At 43.5% G+C, this 25,581-nt stretch overlaps 2 protein-coding genes across 2 annotated transcripts; both read left to right on the plus strand.

Annotated features, from left to right (window-relative positions):
• Positions 1-7,217: 7,217 nt before the first annotated feature.
• LOC128326922 (olfactory receptor 1020-like) lies at positions 7,218-8,159 on the plus strand. The gene has a single exon (XM_053254850.1). The coding sequence runs from the start codon at positions 7,218-7,220 to the stop codon at positions 8,157-8,159; it is 942 nt and encodes a 313-aa protein (XP_053110825.1).
• Positions 8,160-22,442: 14,283 nt separating this feature from the next.
• Positions 22,443-23,381, plus strand: LOC128340445 (olfactory receptor 1052-like). The gene has a single exon (XM_053285546.1). The coding sequence runs from the start codon at positions 22,443-22,445 to the stop codon at positions 23,379-23,381; it is 939 nt and encodes a 312-aa protein (XP_053141521.1).
• Positions 23,382-25,581: the final 2,200 nt, after the last annotated feature.

Genomic DNA, 25,581 nt, shown 5'->3' on the forward strand with positions numbered 1-25,581 from the left:
AAGTCCTGGGCGTGCGCACAACGGGCGCACGCGTGCTCGGGACTTCCAGCCACTTCCGGCTGATGGGGGGAATGGGGCGGCAGGGAGGAACGCTGCTGCCCCGAGGGGCTTCAAATTCGGAGAGCGCCGGTGGGGGAAACGTGGGGGGGTGAGTAAACTCTCCCCCACCCTTAAAGCCCTACCCCCGCCAGCACCAAGAATTTTTCGTGCACATCCCTAATCACAATGCCCCTCCCCTCCTGCTTTATCAATGAATGTAAGCATTCCATCTTTGTAATGCGCCCTGGCAATACTAATTCATCTGAACTGCAAATTCAGAACTTAAAGCAAGCTCCTTGCACCCCCCACCCCCACCCAACAACCAATCTTTTATTTTCTGAAGGCCTTTTCTTGCAAATGGCAGACATGTTTACTTTTTACAGACTTTCTATTTTTGCTAGCCTGCCTTTCCTCTTATCTTTGCTCCTTGGAGGGGGAAACTAGCTGTGGGGTGTTGTATTTAGTGGGAAAGCCAGAAGAGGGAAAGCCAAACTTCCTACCCTTTCCCACCCTGTGCTGCTGCTCTGCTTTAGATTTCAGTCTCATCAGCATCTGCATTTTATCAAAGGAAGAAACCTCCAACATTTGAGAACAGTTTGGTTCTCAACAGCTTCTACTAATTTTTAAAGCTTTCAAATTTCCCAAGGGCTCTCCTATCCTCCAAGAATTTCGCTCAACTTATTCACCAACCACTCATAACTCAGGGGAACTCTCTCAGTCACTCTAGAGCCCCTCCAACACCCCCACCATCCTCCCTCCATGGCCTTCCAAGACCCCAGACCACACAGCCACCATAGCATAACAGACAGGAGAGGAGAATAACCAGAGGCGTATCTAGGGAAAATAGCGCCTAGGGCAAGCACTCAAATTGCACCCCCTGTCCAAACATCGGACACCCATCTTTCAGATAACTTGACCATAATATCAGCTGAAAAATACAAGTCAAGCTCGTTAATCTTTTAATATTTCAAAAATGATTTAGCAGTGGACATAGGCAGACCAAAAATGCTGGAAAACTACAAATTTCAGTATGCTGGGGCTCATGAATACCCAAATACTATGTGGAGGTATACTTAGAAAAATAAACAGAAGTGCCTGTCTAATTCTCTACTATGCATTGTAGCATCTTTATTACATACATTTTAAAAATAAATGGAGAATTTGACTTTTCCCAGATACTCTGAAAATAATTCAAAGATATACAGAGTAAACTGTGTCACTGCTTGGAATACATTCTAGTATTTCAGAAAGACAGTTAAAAAGAGAGAAAGAGAGCAAGAAACTCCCAGTGGGCCTTAATACTAAGGATTTCACACTGATTCAAAGACAAACTTACCATTAATAGCCATATTATTAAGACATCACATTTAACTCACTTATCACAAGAAGCAAAGTAAGAGCAAATGAATACAATCCTAGCCCATAAGCTTCAGCTCAGTATTCACAAGCCCTGATTCTCTTTATATAGTGCCAATCTGAATATGTGTACAGTGACATATTATATTAATTTTTAAACAAAAAATTACTTGTAGCCTCTTTGGGGGGCTTCCTAAAGGCCATGGGGGGTCCGGCAAAGGTTCCTCCTCCCCCCGCTGGCCTCTAGGGCCTCACAGGGACCATTTGAGCATGTGCTGTGGCCATTTTTTTTAAAAAAAATATTTAATGGCCGCTGAAAACAAAATGGCCACCACGCATGCTCAGATGGCCTCTGTGAGGCCTGGCATGGCCTAGGGCCTCACAGAGGCCATTTGAGCATGTGTGGTGGCCATTTTGTTTTCCACAGCCATTTTTAATTTTTTTTTATTTTTAAAAATGGCTCCCTCCTTCAACTGGTGCCCAGGGCATGTGCCCTGCCTGCCCTACGCTAGACACACCCCTGAGAATAACATAGACAGACTGAGTGATTTTACTGGCTCATTCGCTGATCTCTCACTAAAAAAAAAAGTAAAACCTTTAAAGATAGTTCCATACCACTACTGGGCAGGGAATGAGTGAGTGAGTGAGTAATTATATATAATTTTGCATTTACAACAGAGATAGTGAGGGGATCAAAATATATATGTTGTGTCAGTGACAAACCTTCAATGCTACTTAGATTTTGTAAATCTATTGTCAATTCACAATTTCATGAACAATATGGGCAATGTATCAGGTAGCAATTTTTACCAAGCCGGTTTAGTTCAGCCTGTTATGTCCCATGTAAAACACAGATACCTTCTGCTCATATGAGAGGGACAATTAACTAGTTTCAACTAATAATGCATGCAGCTGCCCAGCAGAAACCAATTAGACTTTTAACTTAATGCACTGTCCTAATTCAAATCCAAAGACTGATCAGAACTCATTGCTCTATACTCAAGAGCATAAGGATTCCACAGAAAGTAGTCTGCAATAACTGAGAAACACAAGGTCCAATGAGAATTGAGGGTTAATTGCTGTGTAAACCTTTGAGAGTGGAAGGTGTTGTAGAAAACATTAAAGGCTGCTTATCAAAGGAACCAAACAAGAAACTGTCCCTTGAATTTCCCATTTCTCAAGAACCTTGAACACCAGTTCTCCAGTATTTCAAGGGCAGCTATATACAGGAGAGAAGGATGTATAAGCAGTACTACCATGGAAGTACTACCTTCTGCAGTCCAAACCAAGGCAGCAAGCTGCACTTCTGAACGATTAAATGACAATGAAAAACTCATTTTGGACGTTGCTTGAGGAAGATACAGAGAAGCTGCTGAAGCTTGGAGGTAGGTTTTTAGCTGGATAGATTTTTAGATTAAATAATTTTCCAGTGTCCCTTCTAGTCATTTTGTAGTACAACTCGTCAAAGGTTCACACAAGTGCTTCAAAAAGGCGCATTAAGGTCTTGTTTGCATACAATACGAACAATATGATATGATAAAATAAATCTTTATTGTCATTGTCCTGTACAGAACAACGAGATTGAAAGAATCTACAACAACCTCTACAGGACCTAACAAGAAATAGCTAAATATATCCCAATATACCCCGCCCCCCCCATATACCCATTGCCCTAAAAAACTCTAAAAAGAAACACTGTATTTTGCTGCATTCAAAGCTAAAACCGCTTTTGGATAGAAACTATTTCTCAAGCGGCTGGTCCTGGCCTTTATGACCCTGTACCTCCTTCTCGAAGGCAGAAGCTGAAAGAGATCATTTCCAGGGTGCGTGGGATCCTGCACTATCTCTACCGCTTTGTTAAAACTCCTGGTGGCATAAATTTGGTCTAAAGTGGGAAGGGTACACCCAATTATTCTCTCCGCAGTCTTGACAACCTTGGACAGCAGTGCTCTTTCCCTGACTGTGCAACTCCCAAACCACACACAGATCCCATAGGTTAACACACTCTCTATGGTACAGCAGTAGAACATCAGCAGTAGATTATTTGAAAGACTATTCTTCCTGAGAATTCTCAAGAAGTATAATCTCCGCTGTGCTCTCTTCACCAAATCTTTGGTGTTTGCTCCCCAAGTCAGATCATCTCTCAACTCCATTCCCAGAAATCTAAACACTGAAACCCGTTCCACACAAATCCCTTCAATAATGAGTGGCTGAATGTCCGAATTACATTTCCTAAAATCCACAATGATCTCCTTTGTTTTTTTTAAATTGAGGAATAAGTTATTCTCCCCACACCACTCTGTCAGCCCCTCCACTTCCTTCCTGTAGGCCGACTCCCCTTCTCCAGCAGTAATCAGGCCAATCACAGTTGTGTCGTCTGCAAACTTAATGATCTTATTGCTGGGGTATTTGGGAACACATTCATATGTGTAAAGCGTGTACAAAAGTGGGCTCAACACGCACCCCTGCGGCGTCCCCGTGTTTATACTGAGATCCGCCGAGACATGAGAACCCATCCTAACCCGTTGAGAACGATCTAATAAAAAATCTAATATCCACCTGCATAAGCACGGTGGAAGCCCCAGATCTAATAATTTGGGCACCAATCTATGTGGAAGAATAGTATTAAATGCAGAGCTAAAGTCCACAAAAAGCAATCTTGCATAGCTCCCTTGTTCCTCCAGGTGGGTCAGGACAGTGTGTAGGGCCATAGCCACAGCATCCTCCGTGGATCTCTTCTTCTTATATGCAAATTGACCGGAGTCAAGTCCAACTGGCAGACACGCCATAATACGATTTTGCACCAATTTCTCAAAACATTTCATTATAATGGGTGTAAGTGCCACAGGACGAAAGTCATTCAGACTATCTATGTTAGATTTTTTTGGTAACGGTATAATGGTAGAGGATTTCAGGCAAGGTGGAACAGTAGCTTGGGACAGAGATCGATTAAAAATCTTCATAAAAATTTCAGCCAGTTGTTCCGAGCAGTCTCTCAGCGCCCTACCAAACACTCCGTCAGGGCCCATGGCCTTCCTCGTATTTATTTCCTTCAGTATCCATCTCACTTCCCCCTCTTCCACCTTAACAACAACTGGACACAAAATGGACACATAGGACACAAAATGAGGTGGAAATGGTGAGCTGTCAACTCAAAATGAACCTATGTCTGGATATCCCCCCCCCTTAACATTTCCTTATTTCATCTTGTCAAGCCATTAAAATGTCCAGAAATCTTTTCATTAATCACCTGGAGGCTCATATTGATTTCCGGAGACTCCAGGTTAATTCTGGACAGTTGGCTAATCTATGGAAATCAGATGGTAAGATAAACTGGGTTGTATCACTTCAGAGTGCAGATGGGGGAATTACACTAAAAAGAAAAATGTCCCCTTATATAGAGGGGGGAAAACCCAACCACTGTAAAGGGACATACCAGCAGTTTGGACTAGAATCTTTCTCTCCACAGTCTCTCTCCCAACTGTGCTGGTTTCTTTTGGTTACAAAAAGCAGTCCATCTGGAAACAAGCTGGGGTCTGCAAATGTGCGCTCTCTTTGCACTTTCTTTTGATTTTAAAAAAATCAACCCGTTCATCCAGGAACTGTGGTGCTGGTATTTGTGAATCTGGGACTTCTTTGCCCATTTTCCTGGCCATAGCCCACACACATGTCAGGGAGGAGAGCTGGTCTTGTGGTAGCAAGCATGACTTGACCCCATAGCTAAGCAGGGTCTGCCCTGGTTGCATATGAATGGGAGATTACATGTGTGAGCACTACAAGATATTCCCCTTATGGGATGGAGCTGCTCTGGGTTCCAAGTTCCCTCCTTGGCATCTCTAAGACAGGGCTGAGAGAGATTACTGCCTGCAACCTTGGAGAAGCCGCTGACAGTCTGTGCAGACAATACTGAGCTAGATGGACCTGTGGTCTGACTCAGTATATGGCAGCTTCCTATGTTCCTATACCCCTGTGTTGTTGTTGTTGTTGTTGTTGTTGTTGTTTGGGGGGGGGATCTCCAAGAATGACTTCAGCTGGAGTTGGCAACCTTACACCCCAGCATCCTATTTCCTGATCTCAGTTATGCCTTTAACAGTGGCATAAAGAGCAGGAACTTAACAGGTGGAGCTTTCCCCAAAATGGAGATGCAGGGATGTATGCAGCATATCTCAAATTTGTAGTTATAGAACTCTTGTCAAGAGGGGAAAAGGCACTCCCCCCACATAACACCTTTCAACATTCAACAGCTAACAAGCTGGGGGAGAAGGATGGTTCTTTAGGTGTTTCATCTTCTATTTTGATTTTACCTTGTATTATCTACAGGAATGTGGGAGATGGGGACTTGAACTGACACAGACATTGCAGAAAGAGAATAAGGCTATTCACACAATCAGCCTAACCCAGGCTAGGACAGCCTGGGTTAGGCTGCTCGTGTGCAGTGCTGGGATTGGAACTGCCCAGTGGCCCGATGAATAGCCTTAATATATAATATACAACATGGAGAAATTGAACTTACAATAAGGTTTATGTGAATTATCTCACTTTGTTCCAGAGCATGCATACTGCCATTTCCAAGTTCGGATGGAGTCACCATGATTTGGCTGCAAGTGTTTGGGCAGAGGGGAATGGCTGAGTAGTTGAGGAGAGTGTCTGGTCCAGTTGCTGTCAACTTCACTTAAAATGATCTTGGGTAGCTGCAGGATAGAGAAAGACTCCTGTTCCAGACCACACAGCATTGCTACTAGCCAATCAGACGGTACTAGACTAGAGAAGCAAAACTGCCATGCTGTGCTGGGCTACTAGACAGACAATTCTGTACTCCCACTCCTCTTTTCTTTAGGATTCGAGCAAGCCAAACAAGTATTTCTTCAGCGGTTGGATAAGATGGAATACCGAAATAGAATACCGCAGAATATGAAAGTTTGGGCTGTAAACTTTGTATGGGGACCTGCAAACTACCTAACAATGCTTCATTTCTCAGGTAACGGAAGGAGTTATTTTGGCTAAACAGAATGTTCTCCCTTCTGCACTCCTGCAGGGTGGATACTCCAAAGTGCCATTAGTGAAGTGGATTTGCCCATGTGGGTCAATGATGCAGCATGTTTTGCTGTAATGTCCCTTCTATAAGGACTCCTGTACAAAGAATATCACTCCTCAGTTGTTGAGGAATCCAGGTAGGTTGGAGGGGTTTTATATTATGTTACTACTTTCAGATACAGATCAATCTACAACCTGTAAGGTAGCTACGTTTTGCATAGCTGTGGTGAAAATACGACAACAATGGACTCACTCATGATCCAGTTGGATGTGATACTTTTGTGTTTGTTGCTGTCCTCAAATTTTGTATTGATCCTTGATTGTAAATAAAGATTGGATTGGACAATTCTCCCAGTCAGACTATACTGGGCTAGATAAACAAATGATCAGACTATGTCAGGCAGTATAGACTGGGAGGATTGTCTGTCTAGCCCAGCACAGCTTGGCAGTTTTGCTTTCTAGTCCAGTCCAGTATGACTGACTTGCAGCAATGCTGTGTGGTTTGGAACAGGAGTCTTTCTCTATCCTGCAGCTACCCAAGATCATTTTAAGTGAAGATGTATGACTTAATTCGCTCTGTTGAACCATCTGGACCATTATGCTGTACTGCAGTATAACCTGGCTCAAGTGAGCTGCTCTGTAGAGAGGTTAACAGACATAGGGAATAATGCTTGGTTAGGTCACAGGAAGCTGTTTAGAATAAGACAGCCATCCAGCTTTATTATCCCATCAATCAATGTTCTGTCAAGCCATTTCTGTCCCTTTCTTGGAAGGTTTCACAGAGAGATATGACTGCCAAAGGGAACAATACCTCAGTGACCCATTTCATCCTGCTGGGCCTCACAGCCCAAGCACACCTACAACCACTACTCTTTGGGATCTTCCTATTGATCTACCTTGTTACGCTAACTGGAAACCTGGGCTTGATAGCCCTGATCAGTACAGACCCTAACCTTAACACTCCCATGTATTTCTTTCTCTGTGCCCTCTCTTTCATTGATGCCTGTTACTCCTCAGTTGTCACTCCCAGGCTTCTGGCTGATCTCATGGCCACAGACAAGTCGATCTCATATACAAGTTGTGTGGCACAGATGGCCTTCCTAGTCCTCCATGGCACGTTAGAGTGCCTAATGCTGGCTGCTATGGCCTATGATAGGTATGTGGCCATCTGCCATCCCCTCTTCTACCATCGGCTTATGTCCAAGAGTGTGTGTGTGAAACTGGTAGCAGTTGCCTATGCCTTGGGCATTGCCAACGCAGCAGTGCAGACCCAAAATGTGTTTCGACTATCCTACTGTGGCCTCAACCGTGTCAATCACTACTTCTGTGACATCCCTCCGGTGCTACAGCTTGCTTGTGGAGACACCAGCCAAGCCAGAATAATCCTCTATATCTTCTCTGCCTTGGCCACAGTCACTACATTTTCTGGCATTGTGATCTCCTACATGTACATCCTGGTCACTGTTGGAAGAATGAGCTCAACTACAGGCCGACAGAAAGCTCTCTCTACCTGTGCCTCCCACTTCACAGCTATCACACTGTTCTACGGAACAGTCTTCTTCATGTACATCAAGCCCAGCACAGGGGATTCAATGGACCAAGACAAAGTGGTTTCAGTGTTCTACTCCATAATCATCCCCATGCTAAACCCATTGATCTACAGCCTGAGGAACAAGGAAGTGAAGGAGGCCTTGAAGAGGAAGACCCATGGGAAGATATTCACACAATAAGAGGAGGACAAATAAGAAAAACTGTCCCCACTGAATTATTCAGTGCAATGCTGGAGAGTTGAGAGAAGTTAAACTATTATTTACACACGCAAACAAACACAAACACAACACAGAGGGAAGTGAAGCTCAGTGAATGGGAAGATGGTTATGTTTCATGGGGCAGTGGTGGTTCTTGGGGTAGGGTCGGCACTAGGCAGGGGTGTTGATGGGTGGAACCAATTGTGGGAGGAGCTGGGGCAGAGCTAGGACTTGGGAGGTGAATTCATGGTAACTATCAATGTTAAGTAATTTTTAGAGCTACCAGAGTATCCCAACGTGTCTGAACAAATAGTTTGAGAGCCCCTGCCATAAGCACTAAGAAGCCGGCAAACTAGATTTTAAGCTTAATGCATGATATAAGGAACAAGTAAAATTAAAATTAAAACACATAAAATAAAAATAGTAACCCATGTGTGACATCCTCTGCACGAGAAAGCTATAGAAGGTTGAGCCACACAATACCATAGTAATCTCCTAAGGAAACACCAAGGAATACATTTAAATGATGCATTTAACATCATGCTACGTTTGCCATGGGGCCAGAAAGCAGAAAAAGGAAAATGATAACAAAAGCAGCCAACATTTAGTTGAAAACAGTTAAAATATTGTGGGACATGGTTAGAGTGTTGAACTAGGACTGGGGAGATCCAAGTTCAATCCCATTTCAGTTCTGAAACTCATTGGGTAATTCTGCGACAGTCACTTTTCTCTCAGCCTAACCTACCTCACAGGGTTGTTGTCAGGATAAACATATTTAAAAAATCAATATGGACTACTATGGGCTCATTGGAGGAGACCAAGTCATATAGTAAATGCCTTAATAGATCAGGTTCATGCTTTCAGGTCAAGGATTTGCTAAAGTCATTAAGAGCAACAGTGACAATGTCCAGATTTGTACAATGTTTTCATATGTGCATCTAATATGAGACAACACATTACAATTTTGGCTGTTAAGGAAAAATAAACTACAAAACAATCCCTGCAAATGCCATAAGGTGTGCATTTATCATTTTTAATACACATTTTGAATGCTTCCAAAAGAGATTAAAAATAAGTATGCCAAAAGACATACTATAGACTATACATATTAACCTTTAATAACTTATAGCTAACAGTTATTAAAGGTTAATCACAGGAGACTATCTTTAAAAGAAGACACACACAGTTTGAGTTTTGGTCAACAAATCTGTCCAGCCATTTTCATTCCTTTATGCCATCTCTCTTCATGATACTGGCTGTGGCTGCTACATATGGCAAAAGTCCACTTCTGTCTAGGGATGTGCGTTTTGTTTCGGATACAAAACGTTTTGTGCACAAAACAGGCCATTGCGGCTGTTTTGTAGCCAAAACAAAACACCCAATGCTCAAAACAGAAAATTTTGTAGTCAAAACAAAACGTCCCTGTTTCAGATACAAAATATTTTGTTGTTTTGGCTGTTTTGGAACTCCATTTTGCAATCGCAAAAAGTCTTTCTGCTTCAGTCTCCATTTTGAGTTTTGACGTCTGTTTGAATTTTCAGCCCTTCCAGCCTGCAGATTGGCCAATAAAAGTGTGGGCCGGTCTGTTGGCAATTGCCTCCTTATTCCTTTTAAGCAAATTTAAGGGTAAATTTTACCCTCATTGGCTAGTGGGGCAGTGTGCATTTACTGTCATTGGCCAGTGGGGCAGTGTGGATTTCGTTGTTGTTGTTTCACACTGTTGTGTGTAGATCAATTGCATTTCGGGTGGGGGTGGGACGTGGATGTGCATGACCTTTGGAAATCTGCCTGATTTTTCCAAAGCTCTGCTGTTGTTAGTGTATGATGTTGATGTTATTTGGGGTGGATTTGGGCAGAAAGGGGGATTTGGAGGCAGAAGAGTAGTTCAGGTGGTAGTGCCCCAATGGGTGCCTGCTGCCACCCCGATTCCAAAGGAATTGGGAAAAGGGGTGATTTTTAAAGAATTTCTGAAGTTGACATGTCTTTGGGGCAGATTCGGGGCAGAAAGGGGGCCTGAGGGGAAAAACAGTGGGTTGGGTGACAGTGCCCCAAGGGGTGCCTGCCACAACCCAGATTCCAAAGGAATAGGGCAAAGGGCTGATTTCTTAGGAATTGTTAAAGTTTACACTTCTTTAAGGCCCCCCCCCAGGAATAATGGAGGTTTCAGCAGACCCATAACTCCAACTGGGGGGCACTGGGGTGGCCAGGAGCGAGTGGTGGTGTAGTGCACATAGGGTGCCAACCACCCCCATGGGTTGCTAACCCATGGGGTGCTGGGTTCTATTGTTTCTGAGGTGTTCTGAGTGTAGATTCTCTGGTAGTATATGAGATTTTCAACAACGAACCATGAATCCACTCTCATATGCTACCAAAGAATTTGAATCTACACTCAACCATGTCAGAAACAACAGAACCCAGTACCTCATGGGTTAGCAACCCATGGGGGTGGTTGGTACCCTATGTGCTCTACACCACCACTCACCCTGGTGCCCCCGAAGTGCAGTTATGGGGCAGGAATTAGGGAGGTCCATCATTCCCTATGGGGAAGAACTTTACAGACGCGCAGACTCCATTACATCTTTAAAAATCAGCCCTCTGCCCAATTCCTTTGAAATAATTCTGGCAGCTTCCTTGCCCCCACTGGGCACTACCACCCACCCTACTCTGCTCTGGGCCACCCCTTCCCCCGCCACACACATGAAGCTATACTTTTGCTGAAACCTCCATTCTTCCCTATGGGAAAAATCCTATGCTTCAAAAATTCACCAAAAATCAACCCTTTGCCCAATTCCTCTGAAATTTGGGTGGTAGTTTCCACCCATTGGACACTACCACCCCCACCCACTAGTTTTTCCCTGGGGCCATTTTTTAAAATCCAAAATGTTTCGGATTTGGATTTTGCAGTTTCGGACAAAGAACAAAATTGGGGTGTTTCGGATTGGCTGATTTCAAACAAAGAACAAAATGGCGGTTTCGGATTTGGGCAAAAAACAAAACAGAAAACAAAACAAAATGCACAACCCTACTTCTGTCATTATTTATTTATTTATTTATTTATTTATCAAATTTATCCCCCACCCAAACTTACGTCTCTGGGTGGCCTTTATTATGTTTTTAAATTAAGCAGACCTGTTGTCACTTCTACTGCAAATGGAGATTTTGAAACCCAATTTTGATTCAACCCCTCCCCCTGTCAGAAACTCTCACTATTCAGCTTTATTTTAGGACACAAGACGCAACAAGGGAGCTCTCTTCTTCTATCTTGTATTGCGCTGATATCAAGATGCTCCTATCAGGTCAAACAAACCTTCATTATGCTCGTGGAAAAGATGCTATAATTAATTTTCCAGATAGTGACTCCATTATTTCATTTAGTTACCCCTTTAGTGCATGTTGTAGTGGAATAAAACCTTTGTCTCAGAGCAAGCTCACGTGAGGGAAATAAATACTGACTCATTCCGGCCAAGCTTTCTGGCAAAGGTTGCTCCTAAAACTCTTCTTTATTTCTGGTGGGTTCTAAAGACTGCCACCACCACCACCACCACCACCACCACCACCCGCTTCTCGATAGAGCTTGACCACCACCACCCCTGGGCTTGGATGGAAAACCCAGGGAAAACTCTCTTTATTTTACTTTTGGAAAAATGCACAAAAATCCTCCACATGCAACCCTACACATGGTGTGAAAACTAATAGCTGCTGAACTCTTGAAGCGTGTTTTGCACAAGAGAAAAAGCCCCCTTTCAGCCCCTCCTTTCTCCTGAGTTAAAAATAGACTCGAATAAGGCTTGTAAAAGAAAAGAACAAAAAGAAAAACAGTTTTATTCAACTGCCACAGACTGCTTCCATCAGTGGTTTTCTCAGGTAAAAATACTCAGTAGGTTACAAGAATACTTCAAAAAGCACCCCAGATGAAGTTGGGGCAGCATGCTCTAGAAATCGTTGTTACACAGTTGTAAGGAACAGGTATGTAGGAAAATACAAAAACACAATTAAAACTTACTGAGTCTTTTGCAACGCCCTGGCTGGATGGGTGAAGGCTAGTGTTCCTTAGTTTAGTTACGTTACAGATAAATAATAATAGACCAGTATCGGGGATATGCAAAACACAGACCAAAGAAACAGAAAGTCTAACGCAAAATCTGACTAAACAAACTTTCCCTAGACTAAATTTCCTGCAGCCAAAACCCTGGCTTTCTTTGTCTTGAACTCACCAAACCCTGGATTGAGAATTCTCAATTGCAATTCTATATTTTATCTACCAGTTGCAGGGGAGTAACAGCAGGAGAGAGGGCATGCCCTCAACTCCTGCCTCTAGACTTCCAGCGGCATCTGGTGGGCCACTGTGTGAAACAGGATGCTCGACTAGATGGGCCTTGGGCCTGATCCAGGAGGGCTGTTCTTATGTTCTTATCTTCGAAGAACTGCAGTCATCTTCCTGCAGACATCCTCCATGGCTGCATGTGTCCTCCTCTCCACACTCCCAGCCTGCTTCTTCTAATAAAGAAACACTCTCTTCCGCCTAACAGTTCCCTAGGTCCCACCCTCCTGGTGTGATGATTGGCTGATCCCTGGAGTTCACCAGCCTGTCATTCAGGACAGGGTTCACTTCCAGTTAACTTTTTAGGGGAGGGCTGGCTGGTCACTGCACATATCAGTTCTGGAAATGAAGTATTTTTTGAAGCATTAATCATTTCACACTTTACTACAATACAGTCAAGAATGGAAACCAAGATTTCTTATGCCACAGGCAAAAGTTTGTTCACCTCATCTGGGCTACAGTGGGGTTGAAGGGAAGGAGAAAGAAGAGAGGAAGTAGGTAGGAAAGGAGGGCAGGAGGGCAGGCAGGGAAGGAAAGATGGGTGGTTGGCAGGCCGAAAAGCAGGCAATTTGGGCTAAGGGGTGGGAAAAGCTGCCAAGTATTCTTTGTGCACCAATGGGCCAGCAGCCCCAAAACACAGTTCCAAATAAGTTAGAGAAGAAGGACGAATCTAGGGCACTTTGACTTTTGCCTCAGGCACATGCCTCTTGCTAGCATTCGGCCACAGCCCCCTAGCAAGCCCAGCAGTAGCACAGATTTCTTTTTGCCTTTCAACCTGTACTTCTAAGGAGACTGACCTTCTCACTAAACACTGCAATCCTCTGGCATATGCTCTTTGCTGCAGAGGTTGTGCTGCACCGAGGCAAGAACCCACTGACTGCTCTGTCTGTGTTCCCAAGTCCCCCACTTTCCCCTCTTTTGCTCTGTGTGAGCAGCATTTAGTGTCTGAAATATGAATTGCAAATAAATAGCATTTTAGTTGGTTTATGTGCTTTTAAAATTGCCTGTGCAGTAGTAGTAATGTTCTTTTCCCTCTCTATTTGAAAGTTGACAGGTGTGATCTATTGGAGTAGTAGTAAAATGACTAAAAATGTCATGCTGAATTGGATGGTAAAGAAGTTACAGGCAGAAGAAAAGCCACTGAGTCTTTCACTGAAAACAATGCTAAATAAAAACAAATGAGAGTAATGAAAATGAATTAAATCGTTGAAATGAATGTAGTTGTAATGAGTCAAATTTCTTCTGAAAATTTAGATGCCACAAACACACACAGTGCTCAGATGAATTCCCATCCATTTTGAATTCCTTCCTCAGTTATTATTTCAGGTTACTAGCTGAACCCGCACAGAGCATCTGTGCAGTAGTTTACTTAGTTTTTGGAGTTTAGTTGCGAGAATTTGTGTGGTTGTTCAGTTGTATCTTCAGTTTCTGATGTGTATTCGATGTTTTTTTGCAGTCCTTTCTGCGCATCAGTGCACTTTGGTCTTGGATTTTTGGGGGGTGGGGGGGGTATTTCAAGTATTTGGTCAGGAGTTGTTGTTTTTTGTCACTGCTGTTTCATTGTTGTTGTCCCCCCCCCCCCAGTTGTTTTTGGCTTGGGTTTTGGTGTGTCTTTGCTTGTTAGTGTATAGTCATCGAGGATTTGATTTGCTGTTCTTCACTTTTTGTGCTTTTCTTGTCTGTGTTCTCTGCAGTCATTTCTTCATTGCTGGTCATGGTGTCTGTAGTATGTGTGGATGGTTTTTTAAAATGTTTTTTGTCAGATGGTCTAAGCATTTTCATAGGGTTTTTTTGTTTTTGTTTTGCTTGAGCAAAGGTGTTGCTCTTCCTGCTTGTTTGGTGTTTTATGCTGGGTTTTCTATGTTATTTAGTATATGTTTGTTTGTTGTGGCTTTTTTGTGTAGTCTTCATTTTGTTTTTGTGTCTGTGTTAATTTTATGCATTTCTCTTTGCAGAGCAGTTTGGTAGAAGTGTGGGGTTGTTTTTGTTACCTGTAGAACCTAGATTAGGACATGATCAGGCCTGGCAGGTTATCAAGCAGCATATTGCTGATACAGAATTACAAGTGGATACAGCCTGTCTAAAGAGCGGTATCTATCTGGGGGAACAACTTTTTAATTCCAAACCTGCAGCATATTTAGATAATATTCTTATCCCTAAATTTAGGCGCCCATTTACTCTTGCCTGCCTAAATGCCCTTCCGACGGCAGTTAGGGATGGTAGATATAAAGGGATTCTATATAATTTATGGATTTGCCCCTGTGGAATGGGTGCTGTAGAAACTACCCCTCATGTTATTTTATATTGTAAATTTTATAGCAATGCTCATTTAAAACTAATTTCTCCTCTCTTGGGGGAGTTTCCAGGTCACGCTGATGAATTTTACTTAGAGTTTTTGTTATCTAACTTTTGTAAAGAGATCACTTTCAACGTGGCTAGGTTTTGTTACATTATTTGTATTATATGCTCTAGTCTTATGTAATGTTTTTTGTTGTACTGTCTGTAATAAAGTTTATCTATCTATCTTTCAGTTAGAGTTCCACAGTTATGTTCTGCAATGCTGTCTTCTGTATAGATATTTGTGGCATCAGGATGGTGGTCTAGTAATCTACATTGTTTTGCTTGTCTTTCTTTGATTAATCGTTCTCTGGATTCTAAACTCTCATTCCTCCATTTCCTTTTTTTGTGCCTGATTTTTGCATTGTTTTTTCTGTTCATTGCGTGTGTTTTCTTTGTTAGCCTCTTTGTTGTAGTCTGCTTGATGATGTTTAGACATTATTTGCTTTATGTCCTCCCCCGCTTTCTGATCTGGTTTTGCTATTTTCTGTGCATTGTAATGAGGGTGTTGTGTTTTTGAATAAGGCAACTCTTTATCTGTTTTCTGTCTTTTGTTAATCTTTTCTGTTTTTAGATTTCTGTCACATAGATTTCTTTCAGTTTTTCTCTGTTCTGCTTCTTCTGCAGATTCATTTTTTCGCTCTAGTCTTCTTTTGGTATTATAGGTGATTTTATATGTTGGGGGGGGCATGTTTTTAACATGCTGTGGTTCTGTTGTGTCAGAAGGCAATTCTCCTTCTGTCCTCTGTCTGGTTTTTTTCTTTCTTATCTGTTCTTTGCTTTCTATCATGTAGATTTCTTTCAGGGGTTTTTTTTGGGGGGGGTTGCATCATAGACAATGTAATATGTTCTTTTTGCTCTCTCCTTCAACTGCTGTTGATCTTGCCTGACCTATATTTGGTTGTCCAGGGAAAATATAAAGTTGAAATAGTTTATCAGAGTAGAGTCTCTCCGTGGCCTTTGTTGAGGTTGCCCCTAGACAAAGGGCAAAATCAATCTGCACTACCAATCACTCTCTGCAGTGGTTCAATTAAAAAAATATTATTATTGGAGCAACTTATAGGGAGCAATCATCCCAAAACCCAACATGCAGCCAGAGGAGGGTTGTCAAAGACTTATGGGTGCAACCTCCCCCCTCCCACTATTTTTTCTTTGGCGGGAAGCTTTGCAACAGTTCGTTCTCACTGTCCCAAGCTGGTTTATTCGTGTGTGTGTGTGTGTGTGTGTGTGTGTGTGTGTGTGTATCAGGCCTTAAAAGAGCTCTGGGGGCTTTGGTAACATATTGTCAGGAGGAACATCTGGTCATCAATTATTCCAAAATGAAAATAGTTTGCTTTAACAATAAAGCTAAGAGTTTTAGATGGACTGTTCGGGGACATCAAGTTGAACAAGTAAAGCAAATAAAACATCTTGGTGTGATATTTCAATATAACAGCAGGTAATGCGCCCATGCTTGAATGGTTTCTGATCTGGCTGAACGAAGCACGGTAGCTATTCTGAGATTTCACCATGTGCAGGGCGGAGGATATATTCCTGCCGCCATTAAATTGTTCCTCGCTAAAACTGTCCCACAACTTTTGTATGGAGTTCAATTGGGCCCCTTTGATAGTTTTATGCCCCTAGAGCGGGTACAGTTGGGCTTTCTAAGAACGCTTTTTGGTACACCTAGATGCACCCCTAATGTTGTGCTATGACAGGAGGCTGGGTTGTGGAGGATTGAGACCAGGGCATGGTTGCAGATTATTTTCTACTGGCTGAAGCGTCACCTCCAGCCAGTGGGACTTGTGCCTGGATTTCTTTCTGCTACACCCCAGCCTATTTGGCTGGTAACAATTATAGATAAACTTTCCAGTATTAGCCTAGATCCTGAATTTTTATTAGAAACTGACCGAGTGAATGCAAAAAAATTAGTTCATCCACGTCTAAATGATATGGTGTTTCAGAACCAGTTGGCTTGTCTGCCAGCATTTTACAGTCAGTTTAAGGCCAGGGTGGGTTTCCCCCCGGCTTATCATAACTGACAGAAAGTTCTGCTGGGCTTTTTCAAGAGCACGCTTTAATGCCTTTCCTTCAGCTGTATTAATGGGGAGATTTCATCATCTACCCCTGGAGGCCCGCTTGTGCCCTTGTGGTTTGGGTGAACCTGAATCAATCGCTCACATTTTATTACGCTGTAGATTCTACAGTAACATTAGATTCATTTGATTCTGCCACTTCTTTCTAGGTTTCAACATCAATCAGATGATTTTCTGGTGAAATTTTTACTTGAAGATAATGTAATTTGTATCTCTCATGTGTTAGCAAAATTTTGTTACATCGCGATTAGAATTCATAGTTCATTGATTGATGCTAAAGTTAATGACTGAGTTAATGATGAATGCTGGAATGTATTCTTTGTGTTGTTGTTTTGTTTTGGCCATTGGCCGTAAATAAAGTATCTATCTATCTAGCTATATATATATTTATTGGTGGACAGACTGGCCACTGTTAGGGCTAATAGTCCCAAGGGTTTAGGGGGGCAGGAAGATTGTCAGTTGTTGGCCCTCACAGTTCATAGGTTATGTTTAAAGTTGTTATTATTATTTGGTTGGCCAGACTGGCTGCTGTTGCCCTTTTCAGTGGCTTGGAGGCGGGGAGGGGAGTCTGGCTGCTGTTGGCCTTCACAGTCTCAAGGTTTTTATCATTTTTATTTTGTTGGACAAACTGGCTGCTGTTGGCCCTTGCAGTCCCCCCTCCGCCTTTTTTTAAGGGAAGGGGAGTCTGGCAGAGAGTCTCCATCTCTTCTTTTTGTGTGTGTTTATGGGCAGAGTGGCTGTTGTTGGCCCTCACAGTCCACCCCTTTTTTTGTAGGGGAGGGGATTCTGACAGCTGTTGCCCTCCATCATTAGTTTGTTGTTCTGTGTTTTGTTTTGTTTTTTGAGGGGGGAGTCTTGCTGCTATTGGCCCTCAGAGTCCCTAGGGGTTTCCCCCCCAGTTTTTGATGTGAGGTCTTGCACTCCCAAGCTTTGTTCCCCCACCGCCTCTCAGTGTTTCCTCCCCTGCCTCTTCTCCTTCCCCCTTTTATACCTAGGTCTGCTTTGTGCACTCAGAAAGCACATCCAACTGTCCGTCAGTCTTCATCTCTCCTGTGTCAGGTACAGTGGGCAACCAACTGCAAAATAACTGCTGCCTCTTGTCTCGCACCTTGCCACCCTCGTCTGCCCAACCGCCATCTGTGTCGCGTGGCCCTTCCCGAAGCAGCCAATTGCTGCCCTCGTTTGTCTCACGCCATGCCGCCCTCGTTTGCAAGCCATTACTCTCACTCCCAGCTTCAAAACTCCTTACCTTTTGCCCACTCCGCTTGCTTTACTCTCCACCAAACTTCCCCAAGCTGCTTACCCACAGCCACCGGCTTTTTTAATTGTTTGCCGCTGCTGTCCATTTGCAGCCGCCTTTCCCCAGCACCTTCCCCAAGTGGCCCGCCACCAGCTGCCCACTTCCCGAACTGGCTTGCCACCTTGGCGCCAAACCCAAGCACGCCCCACCACCTGCTGCCCACTTCCCCCAGCAGGCCACCGACAGCCACACGCTTCCCCAAGCGGCAACCTCTGAAGGGTGCCTGCCGACTGTTGGCCAACCAATCCAGAGAGCCTCCAACACCCATCCAATCCGCTGGGTTGCCTGGACACATCCCCACAGAGACACGTCTACAGGGATTAAATATATAGATGATTCCCAAGGAAATAAAAGCCCACATGCTTTGCCTTATGACTACCTGACTACACAGAGAATATGCTTCTCTTTGTCCTTACAGAAGTGAGCAGGTGAAGCAATATCAATGGAGGGGCAATACCTGGGTTGTGAGGGCAGTGGTCACAGGAGGTACAATGACAAGTCGGATTCACAGAAGAGCTACAGTAAGAGATTGTCCATCAGCTCAGGGGCATATCCTGGATAGATTAAGCCCAGAATGCTAGATGCCCAACCTGCCTGTGAGGGCTCTGCAATGAGGGAATGGTCTTGTTCAGCCCTTGAGGTAACCATCCTGTGGTACCTGGGCAAGATCAATAGTGTGACACTATCACTTTCTAGTAAAGGAGTTTAATGCAAAATCAACTCCTTGATTAAATGAGCTGAAACGACCACAGGTGGCCAGCCTGGTTCTTGGTTATGACAAACCCTGCCCTGGTAGAACTGCTTCCTTGGAGCCTGGATCCCAAAAACAGTATATAAGTATTTTAAATAATAACACAGAGTATTATTATCATTGTACAAGAGATATATTGTCCTATAAATAGAAATAAAAACTAAAATGGAAGACATTCAGAATTACTTTTGAGAACAATTACCCTTATTTTAAGACTTGCAACAGGGAGGAACCTTAATTGCCTCCTTTGTGTGTTAAGGATGCTTTTGAAAACCTCTTGTGATTCTCCTCAGTCTTCTATAAGCTGGATATAAGCACCTCAGCAATCCATACCTACACTTCATGTATATGTTTTGAAGCTGTTGCCTATGTTCCCTGACTCCTAAAGGTAGGTTTCATGGCATTCACACTTTTTCTTTAACATTTGGCTCAGGGTTCCCTAAATATTCTGTAGGCTTGTTCACACAACCATTAGCTGGGTACGACAAGTATTCTACCCAGCTTTGGGAGCTGTGCACATTCCTGATTTTTGGTTGTGTGCAATTAGAAAGCAAGGTAGGAGGCAGGGTGCATGATTCTCTGCTAAGTGTCAACTGGATAGGACAGTTTTTCCTCCTACATGGTTCAACAGCTGGGGATGGAATCTAGATACGGAATTCCCTGTGTCCCTCCTTCCAAAAGTGAGCAGATGAAGCTATATGAATGACCATGTTTTCCCTTGGTTTCAATTTCCAAAGCTAGATTCAAAGTTCGCTTTGGCTGCATTCGCACGTAATGTGGAACTGGAGTTTTAGGGAGCAGAGGTTTTCTCACTGTGTTGTCTGAATGCTTGCAACTCCAGTTCCGTGAGGTGACCCACCCTTGATTTCAATGTTGTAACTGCAATATGAATTCCCAGGTTGTAGTGAGCTTCATCTCTCCAACCTGAGTTTCCATGCAGCCTGTGTGTCATGCAAATTCAGAAACACAAGCTGCATTCACTGTAGCCAGAGTTGAGGGAGGAAGCTCCTCCCTCCCTCCAGCCATGATTGGCTGTGTAGGCCATCTTTCACGACAGAAGGAAGCCTGCACAGCCAGTTCCCCCTCCTCTCTGCAGTCCCACTGACTACAAAGAGATTGCTCTCCATAGCATCCGAATTCGGAGAGCAGTGGGAAGCAGGGAATGAAACCGTGGGTCTATTGGACCTGTGGTTCTGCATTACATGGAAATGTGGCCTTTCAGTCTGTAGGGAGGCTTCACAATAAATTGTGAAACAATCTTTGAACTTATACAAGTTCAAAGCTTTCACTATTCAACATCCTACTCACTACTAGAACATTCATCCATTCCTGGTTCAGCACTTCACACTAAACCAAGAGCACATCAAACGCTACAAAAAAGAGCAAAACAGCTCTTAGAGACAGTGGGACATGCAGCAGACAAGGGATCAATGCATTCCATCCTCTCCCACCACCCCAAAAAAGCACTTCGAGCAGACTTATAATTTAGTGTTCTCAGCTTAGTTACAGTTATGCTGACCTCATTACCAAGCACTGAAATGGAGATGCATCCACTTCCCTAGAAAGTATCCTCAGGTTTTGCCCATCAAAGCAAGAGACCTCGACTTCCATGCCTAGCAAACCGTGGCACCTCCACAAGATGGTTCAAACATTTCAGCAGGGGCCTGAAATATTCCCAGTTACAACCTCCCCCCACCCTGCCAAATACTGAAATGCCAGTCTCTGTTGATTGAGATGCCTACATCTCATGGATATGTTTTAAAGCTTTTGCCTATTGTATGTTCCCTGTCTCCTAAAGGCAGGTTTCATAGCATTCACACCTTTTCTTTCATATTTGTCTCCTCAAGGTTCCCTAAATATTATCTGTACCACAGCTAATGTAAACATACTTAAAAATAAGTAAACCTGACTACTCTATTCATGGCTAACTCTTCATTTATAATATTTTTGAGAAATATCAAAGAAACCACTAAAATAAGTTGAACTGTACACCAGGCCTATGCATTGTATGATCCACCAAGGCAAAAGAAGCCTACCAGTCACATATGGTGATCCATAAGAGGATTAAATAATGTTTTGGTCTTGCTGCCTGCCTTAGAATTAAATGTAAGGGAATTGTCTAACACATATAAATGTAAGAACAGCCCTGCTGGATCAGGCCCAAGGCCTATCTAGTTCAGCATCCTGTTTCACACAGCGGCCCACCAGATGCCTCCGGGGAGCCCACAGGCAAGAGGTGAGGGCATGTTAGTATAACAAGATATGGGTGAGGGACTGTGTTTTATTAGATGGTCAGCTTGATGGCCAGGAGTGCCTACATTCTTCAAAGACTGCATCTTCTCCCATGCTGCATTTCAATGCCAATTGCTATGCCATCCAAAGGCAGAGTCCACATGTATCACAGATTAATAGAGAGGACACAGAAGGGTATATCTTTTGGAAGACCTCTTATTTAGTCAAGTATTTATACTTGATGAATGCTGTTTCACAAACGTTATCTATCTCAAAATGTCAGGGGTAGTAAGCATGTTGTGAATCTCAACAATAAAAACCTACCTATCTAGCAGCAGGAAATAACTTTGTGTGCTTGTGATGATCTCTGTGTTATACATATGCCTTTCTTTGTATTTAGAATGTTCAAGCCAGCTTGCTAAGGGCACACAGAGCATCTCTCATTCAGGCACTATCATGTCTGTGTGACTTCAAAAATGTTATGGCATCAACTGTTTCCTCCCACACTATTTGTTGATAGTGTTTCCAACCAAATTAGATTTATAACCGAAGTCATTACTATGACCATGACTAAAAATATTTATATATGTCTTTTCAACAATGTTCTTGAAGCAGTTTACTTAGAAAAATAAACTATATATAAGATGGTTTCCTCTCCCAAAAGGGCTCACAATCTTTGAAAAAATAAACAAATAAGGTAGACACATCAGCAACAGATACTGGATTGTGTGCTGGTGTTGAATAGGACCAGTTTCTCTCCCACTACTAAATATAAGACAATCACAGTTTTAAAAGGTGCCTTTTATTCAGTTAGCAGGCGAATTACTACACAATGGCTTTGCCACAACTAAGCTGTGAATTAGCTCTCAGATACCTGCACATCATACAGCCAGTGAATAGCTCAACTACTGAGATGAGGGGAAAGGTCACCAAATAAAACAGCAGAACTGTTTCAGATTTAGATTCCACTAGCTGACCGGGCACAGAGCATCTGCACCCCTAGTTCTCCACCACCTCGTCCCGCCAGCTGTCCACCTCCTAATGCCTCCTCTGTGCCCGAGCTCCACCACCCACCCAAAGCCTGAAACTCTCACGAGTGGTGCCATCACTCTCATGAGAGTTCCACCACGCATCCCCATGCATCCCTACATATCCAGGACTTGGAGCTCTTGGAGAATTAATTATATAGATGATGCCCTATGGTTTTTTAAAAACCATTTTTGTTTATCTCAACAGGAATGTGTGAATTATGATTAGAGAAAATTCCACCCTGGTGACCAGCTTCATTCTCTTTGGATTAACAGAACATTTGGAGATGCGACCTCCACTCTTTGCCTTGTTTTTAACAATCTATACCGTCACTCTGGTGGGGAACCTTGGGATAATTGTATTAATCTGGCTAGATCCCCAGCTGCACACCCCCATGTACTTTTTCCTCAGCAGCCTGTCCTTTTTAGATGCCTGCTATTCTACCACCATCACACCTAATATGCTAGTGAACTTTCTAATAGGGAACAAAACTATCTCATATGCTGCCTGCATTACTCAATACTTTTTTTTCGCAATATTTGCCACCACTGAATTTTTCCTCCTGGCTGCCATGGCATATGACCGATATGTGGCCATCTGCAACCCTTTGCTTTACACTGCTGTCATTACAAAGAGAATTTGCATAGGGCTGGTGGCAGGATCATACCTTTGGGGTTTGGTGAACTCACTGATTCACACAAGTGGATTGTTGAGATTGTCATTTTGTGGCTCCAATGTAATCAATCACTTTTTCTGTGATCTCACACCCCTCCTGAAACTATCTTGCAGTGATATCTATATGAATGAAATGCTGATATTCACTTTTGGCAGCTTGTTTGAAATGAGCACCTTGCTGATCATTATTGTCTCTTACATATTCATCCTAATGGCTGTTCTGAGGATTCACTCTGCTAAGGGGAGGCAAAAAGCATTTTCCACCTGTGCTTCCCATCTCACAGCTGTGGCCATATACCACGGGACCATTTTGTTCATGTATTTCCGTCCCAGTTCCAGCTATTCGCTTGACACTGACAAAATGGCCTCTGTGTTTTACACTGTGATAATACCCATGTTGAACCCCTTGATCTACAGCCTGAGGAACAAGGATGTGAAATGTGCTGTAAGAAAGGTTATTGGGAGAAAAGTATTTTCTCAGTAAATATCTTTATTTCAATTTTTGAATAAATGTACAAAAGAAAAAAGAAGTTATGGTAAGAACTAATCTGCCTACTTTCCTTTCACTATAATCTTAATTGATATAACATCTTCACAGGTTAGCTCACTTGTGCCTCAAATATTCATGAGTCCACCATGTTGAACTGGGGTAGATGAGATCATCATAAATCACACTGTTGATGGATCTCTATGTGTCCCTACAACTGTTCCAAATTTGATTCATATAGATTAGGCAGTTCACAGGTTAGCCCACTTTCACCTCAGATGAGGTGAGAAGTCTGGGGTGCACAGTCTGGGGGTGCTTCTGGATCTGAGCCTCTCCCTGGTGTCCCAGGTTGAGGCAGTGACCAGAGGTGCCTTTTATCAGCCTTGGCTGATATGGCAGCTGCATCCGTTTCTTGAGATAAATGACTTCAGGACAGTGGTACATATGCTGGTAACCTCCGGACTGGTTTACTGCAATGCGCTCTATGTGGGGCTGCCTTTGTATGTAGTCAGGAAACTACAGCTGGTTCTGAATGTGGCAGCCAGGTTGGTCTCTGGGTCATCTCAGAGAAACCATATTACTCTTGTATTGAAAGAGTTGCACTGGCTGCCGATAAGTTTCCGGGCAAAATACAAGATGCTGCTTATAACCTATAAAGCCCTAAATGGCTTGGGCCCTGGGTATTTAAGAGAACATCTTCTTCATCATGAACCCCACCACCTATTGAGACCATCAGGACAGGGGCGGCTCATGAACTCACCTCCAGGGGGCGGCGGGCAGCTTCTTTAACTGTAAATGGAGCCAGTGCTCCATGCCGCCCAGCAGCCCCCACGGCGGGGAATCGCCTCCGCCACTCACCTGGCTCTCACAGAGGCGAGCCCCCACCAGTGGCCAGGTGAGTGGAAGAGGCGATTCCCCGCCACAGGGGCTGCTGGGCGGCATGGAGCACCAGCTCCATTTACAGTTAAAGAAGCCGCCTGCCACCACCACCCTGGAGGTGAGTTCACGAGCTGCCCCTGCATCAGGAGAGGTCCGTATGCGGTTGCCGCTGGCTCATCTGGTGGTTACTTGGGGATGGACTTTCTCCGTTGCTGCCCCGATGCTTTGGAATGCACTCCCTGCTGAAATAAGAGCTTCCCTACCTCTGACAACTCTTAAAAAATCTTTAAAGACACATTTGGTCACCCAGGCTTTTAATTAAATATCATTTTAATAGTTTTAACTTTGTTTTAAAATATTATTTCAAGGTTTTAAATTGTTGTAATGTTTTAACTTTTTGCTGTCATTTATTTTAACCAATGTTTTGATTTCTTTGTTGCCATTTATCTGTTTTAACTAATGTTTTAACTTTTGTGTTTTTGTTGTAAACCGCCCAGAAATGTAAGTTTTGGGTGGTATAAAAATATGTTAATAAATAAATACATTAAATAAATGTTCACACATCTGCTGTCTTGAAAGGGGTGGATTACATCATCACAAACTATGTTGCTGATGTGCTGCTATGTGTTCCTACAACTGTACCAAATTTGGTTCTTATCTGTCCAGGCATAGCAAAGTTGATAAGGAGAGGGGGGGAGGGAGGGAGGTGGTTTATTTCATAAGCTTACTTCCCTTAAGGAAAGGTAGCCTAGAAAAATGCAGAGGAAAAGATAGAACTTAGCTAAGGAGCTAATTGGCAATCCTTACTTCCAAGGATGGGGCTGTGGGACATTCCAAGGAGGCGGGGACCAAATCAACAGGCAGAGTCAACGGGCAGAGAAAATGGGAATTCAGCCCATTGATAGGTGAAGGCCATGCCCCTGAAGCCCAGGACTGGCCACAGCAGGTGGGAGCTCCTGACAGAGAGCAAGCACAAGCAGAGTGACTGCTGAGAAGGGCTGCAAAGAAGGCACACAGAGCTGACATCATTAGTGCCTCCCGAGGGGAGGGGGACAGAGAGGGAGGAGGGAGGTGTGGGTAAGACTCAGGTAGCAGCTGTATGGGAGGAGGCATTAATGGGAATAAAGGAGGGCACTGGCCCAACATGAGCGGGGTGGGAGGTGTATAGCCTGTGAGGAGCTATATAAGGGGCCGGATGGGGATGAGAACCTGGCTAGTGGAGAGTGTCCAGGGCCCCTGGAAAGGAGCAGGCACAAGGATCCAAACAGCCAGATAGGCAGAGGAGGAACAGGGTGACGAGCCCCCCACAGGGTGAATG

The sequence above is a fragment of the Hemicordylus capensis genome, chromosome 1 (assembly GCF_027244095.1).
Source record: "Hemicordylus capensis ecotype Gifberg chromosome 1, rHemCap1.1.pri, whole genome shotgun sequence".
Classification (NCBI taxonomy): Eukaryota; Metazoa; Chordata; class Lepidosauria; order Squamata; family Cordylidae; genus Hemicordylus; species Hemicordylus capensis.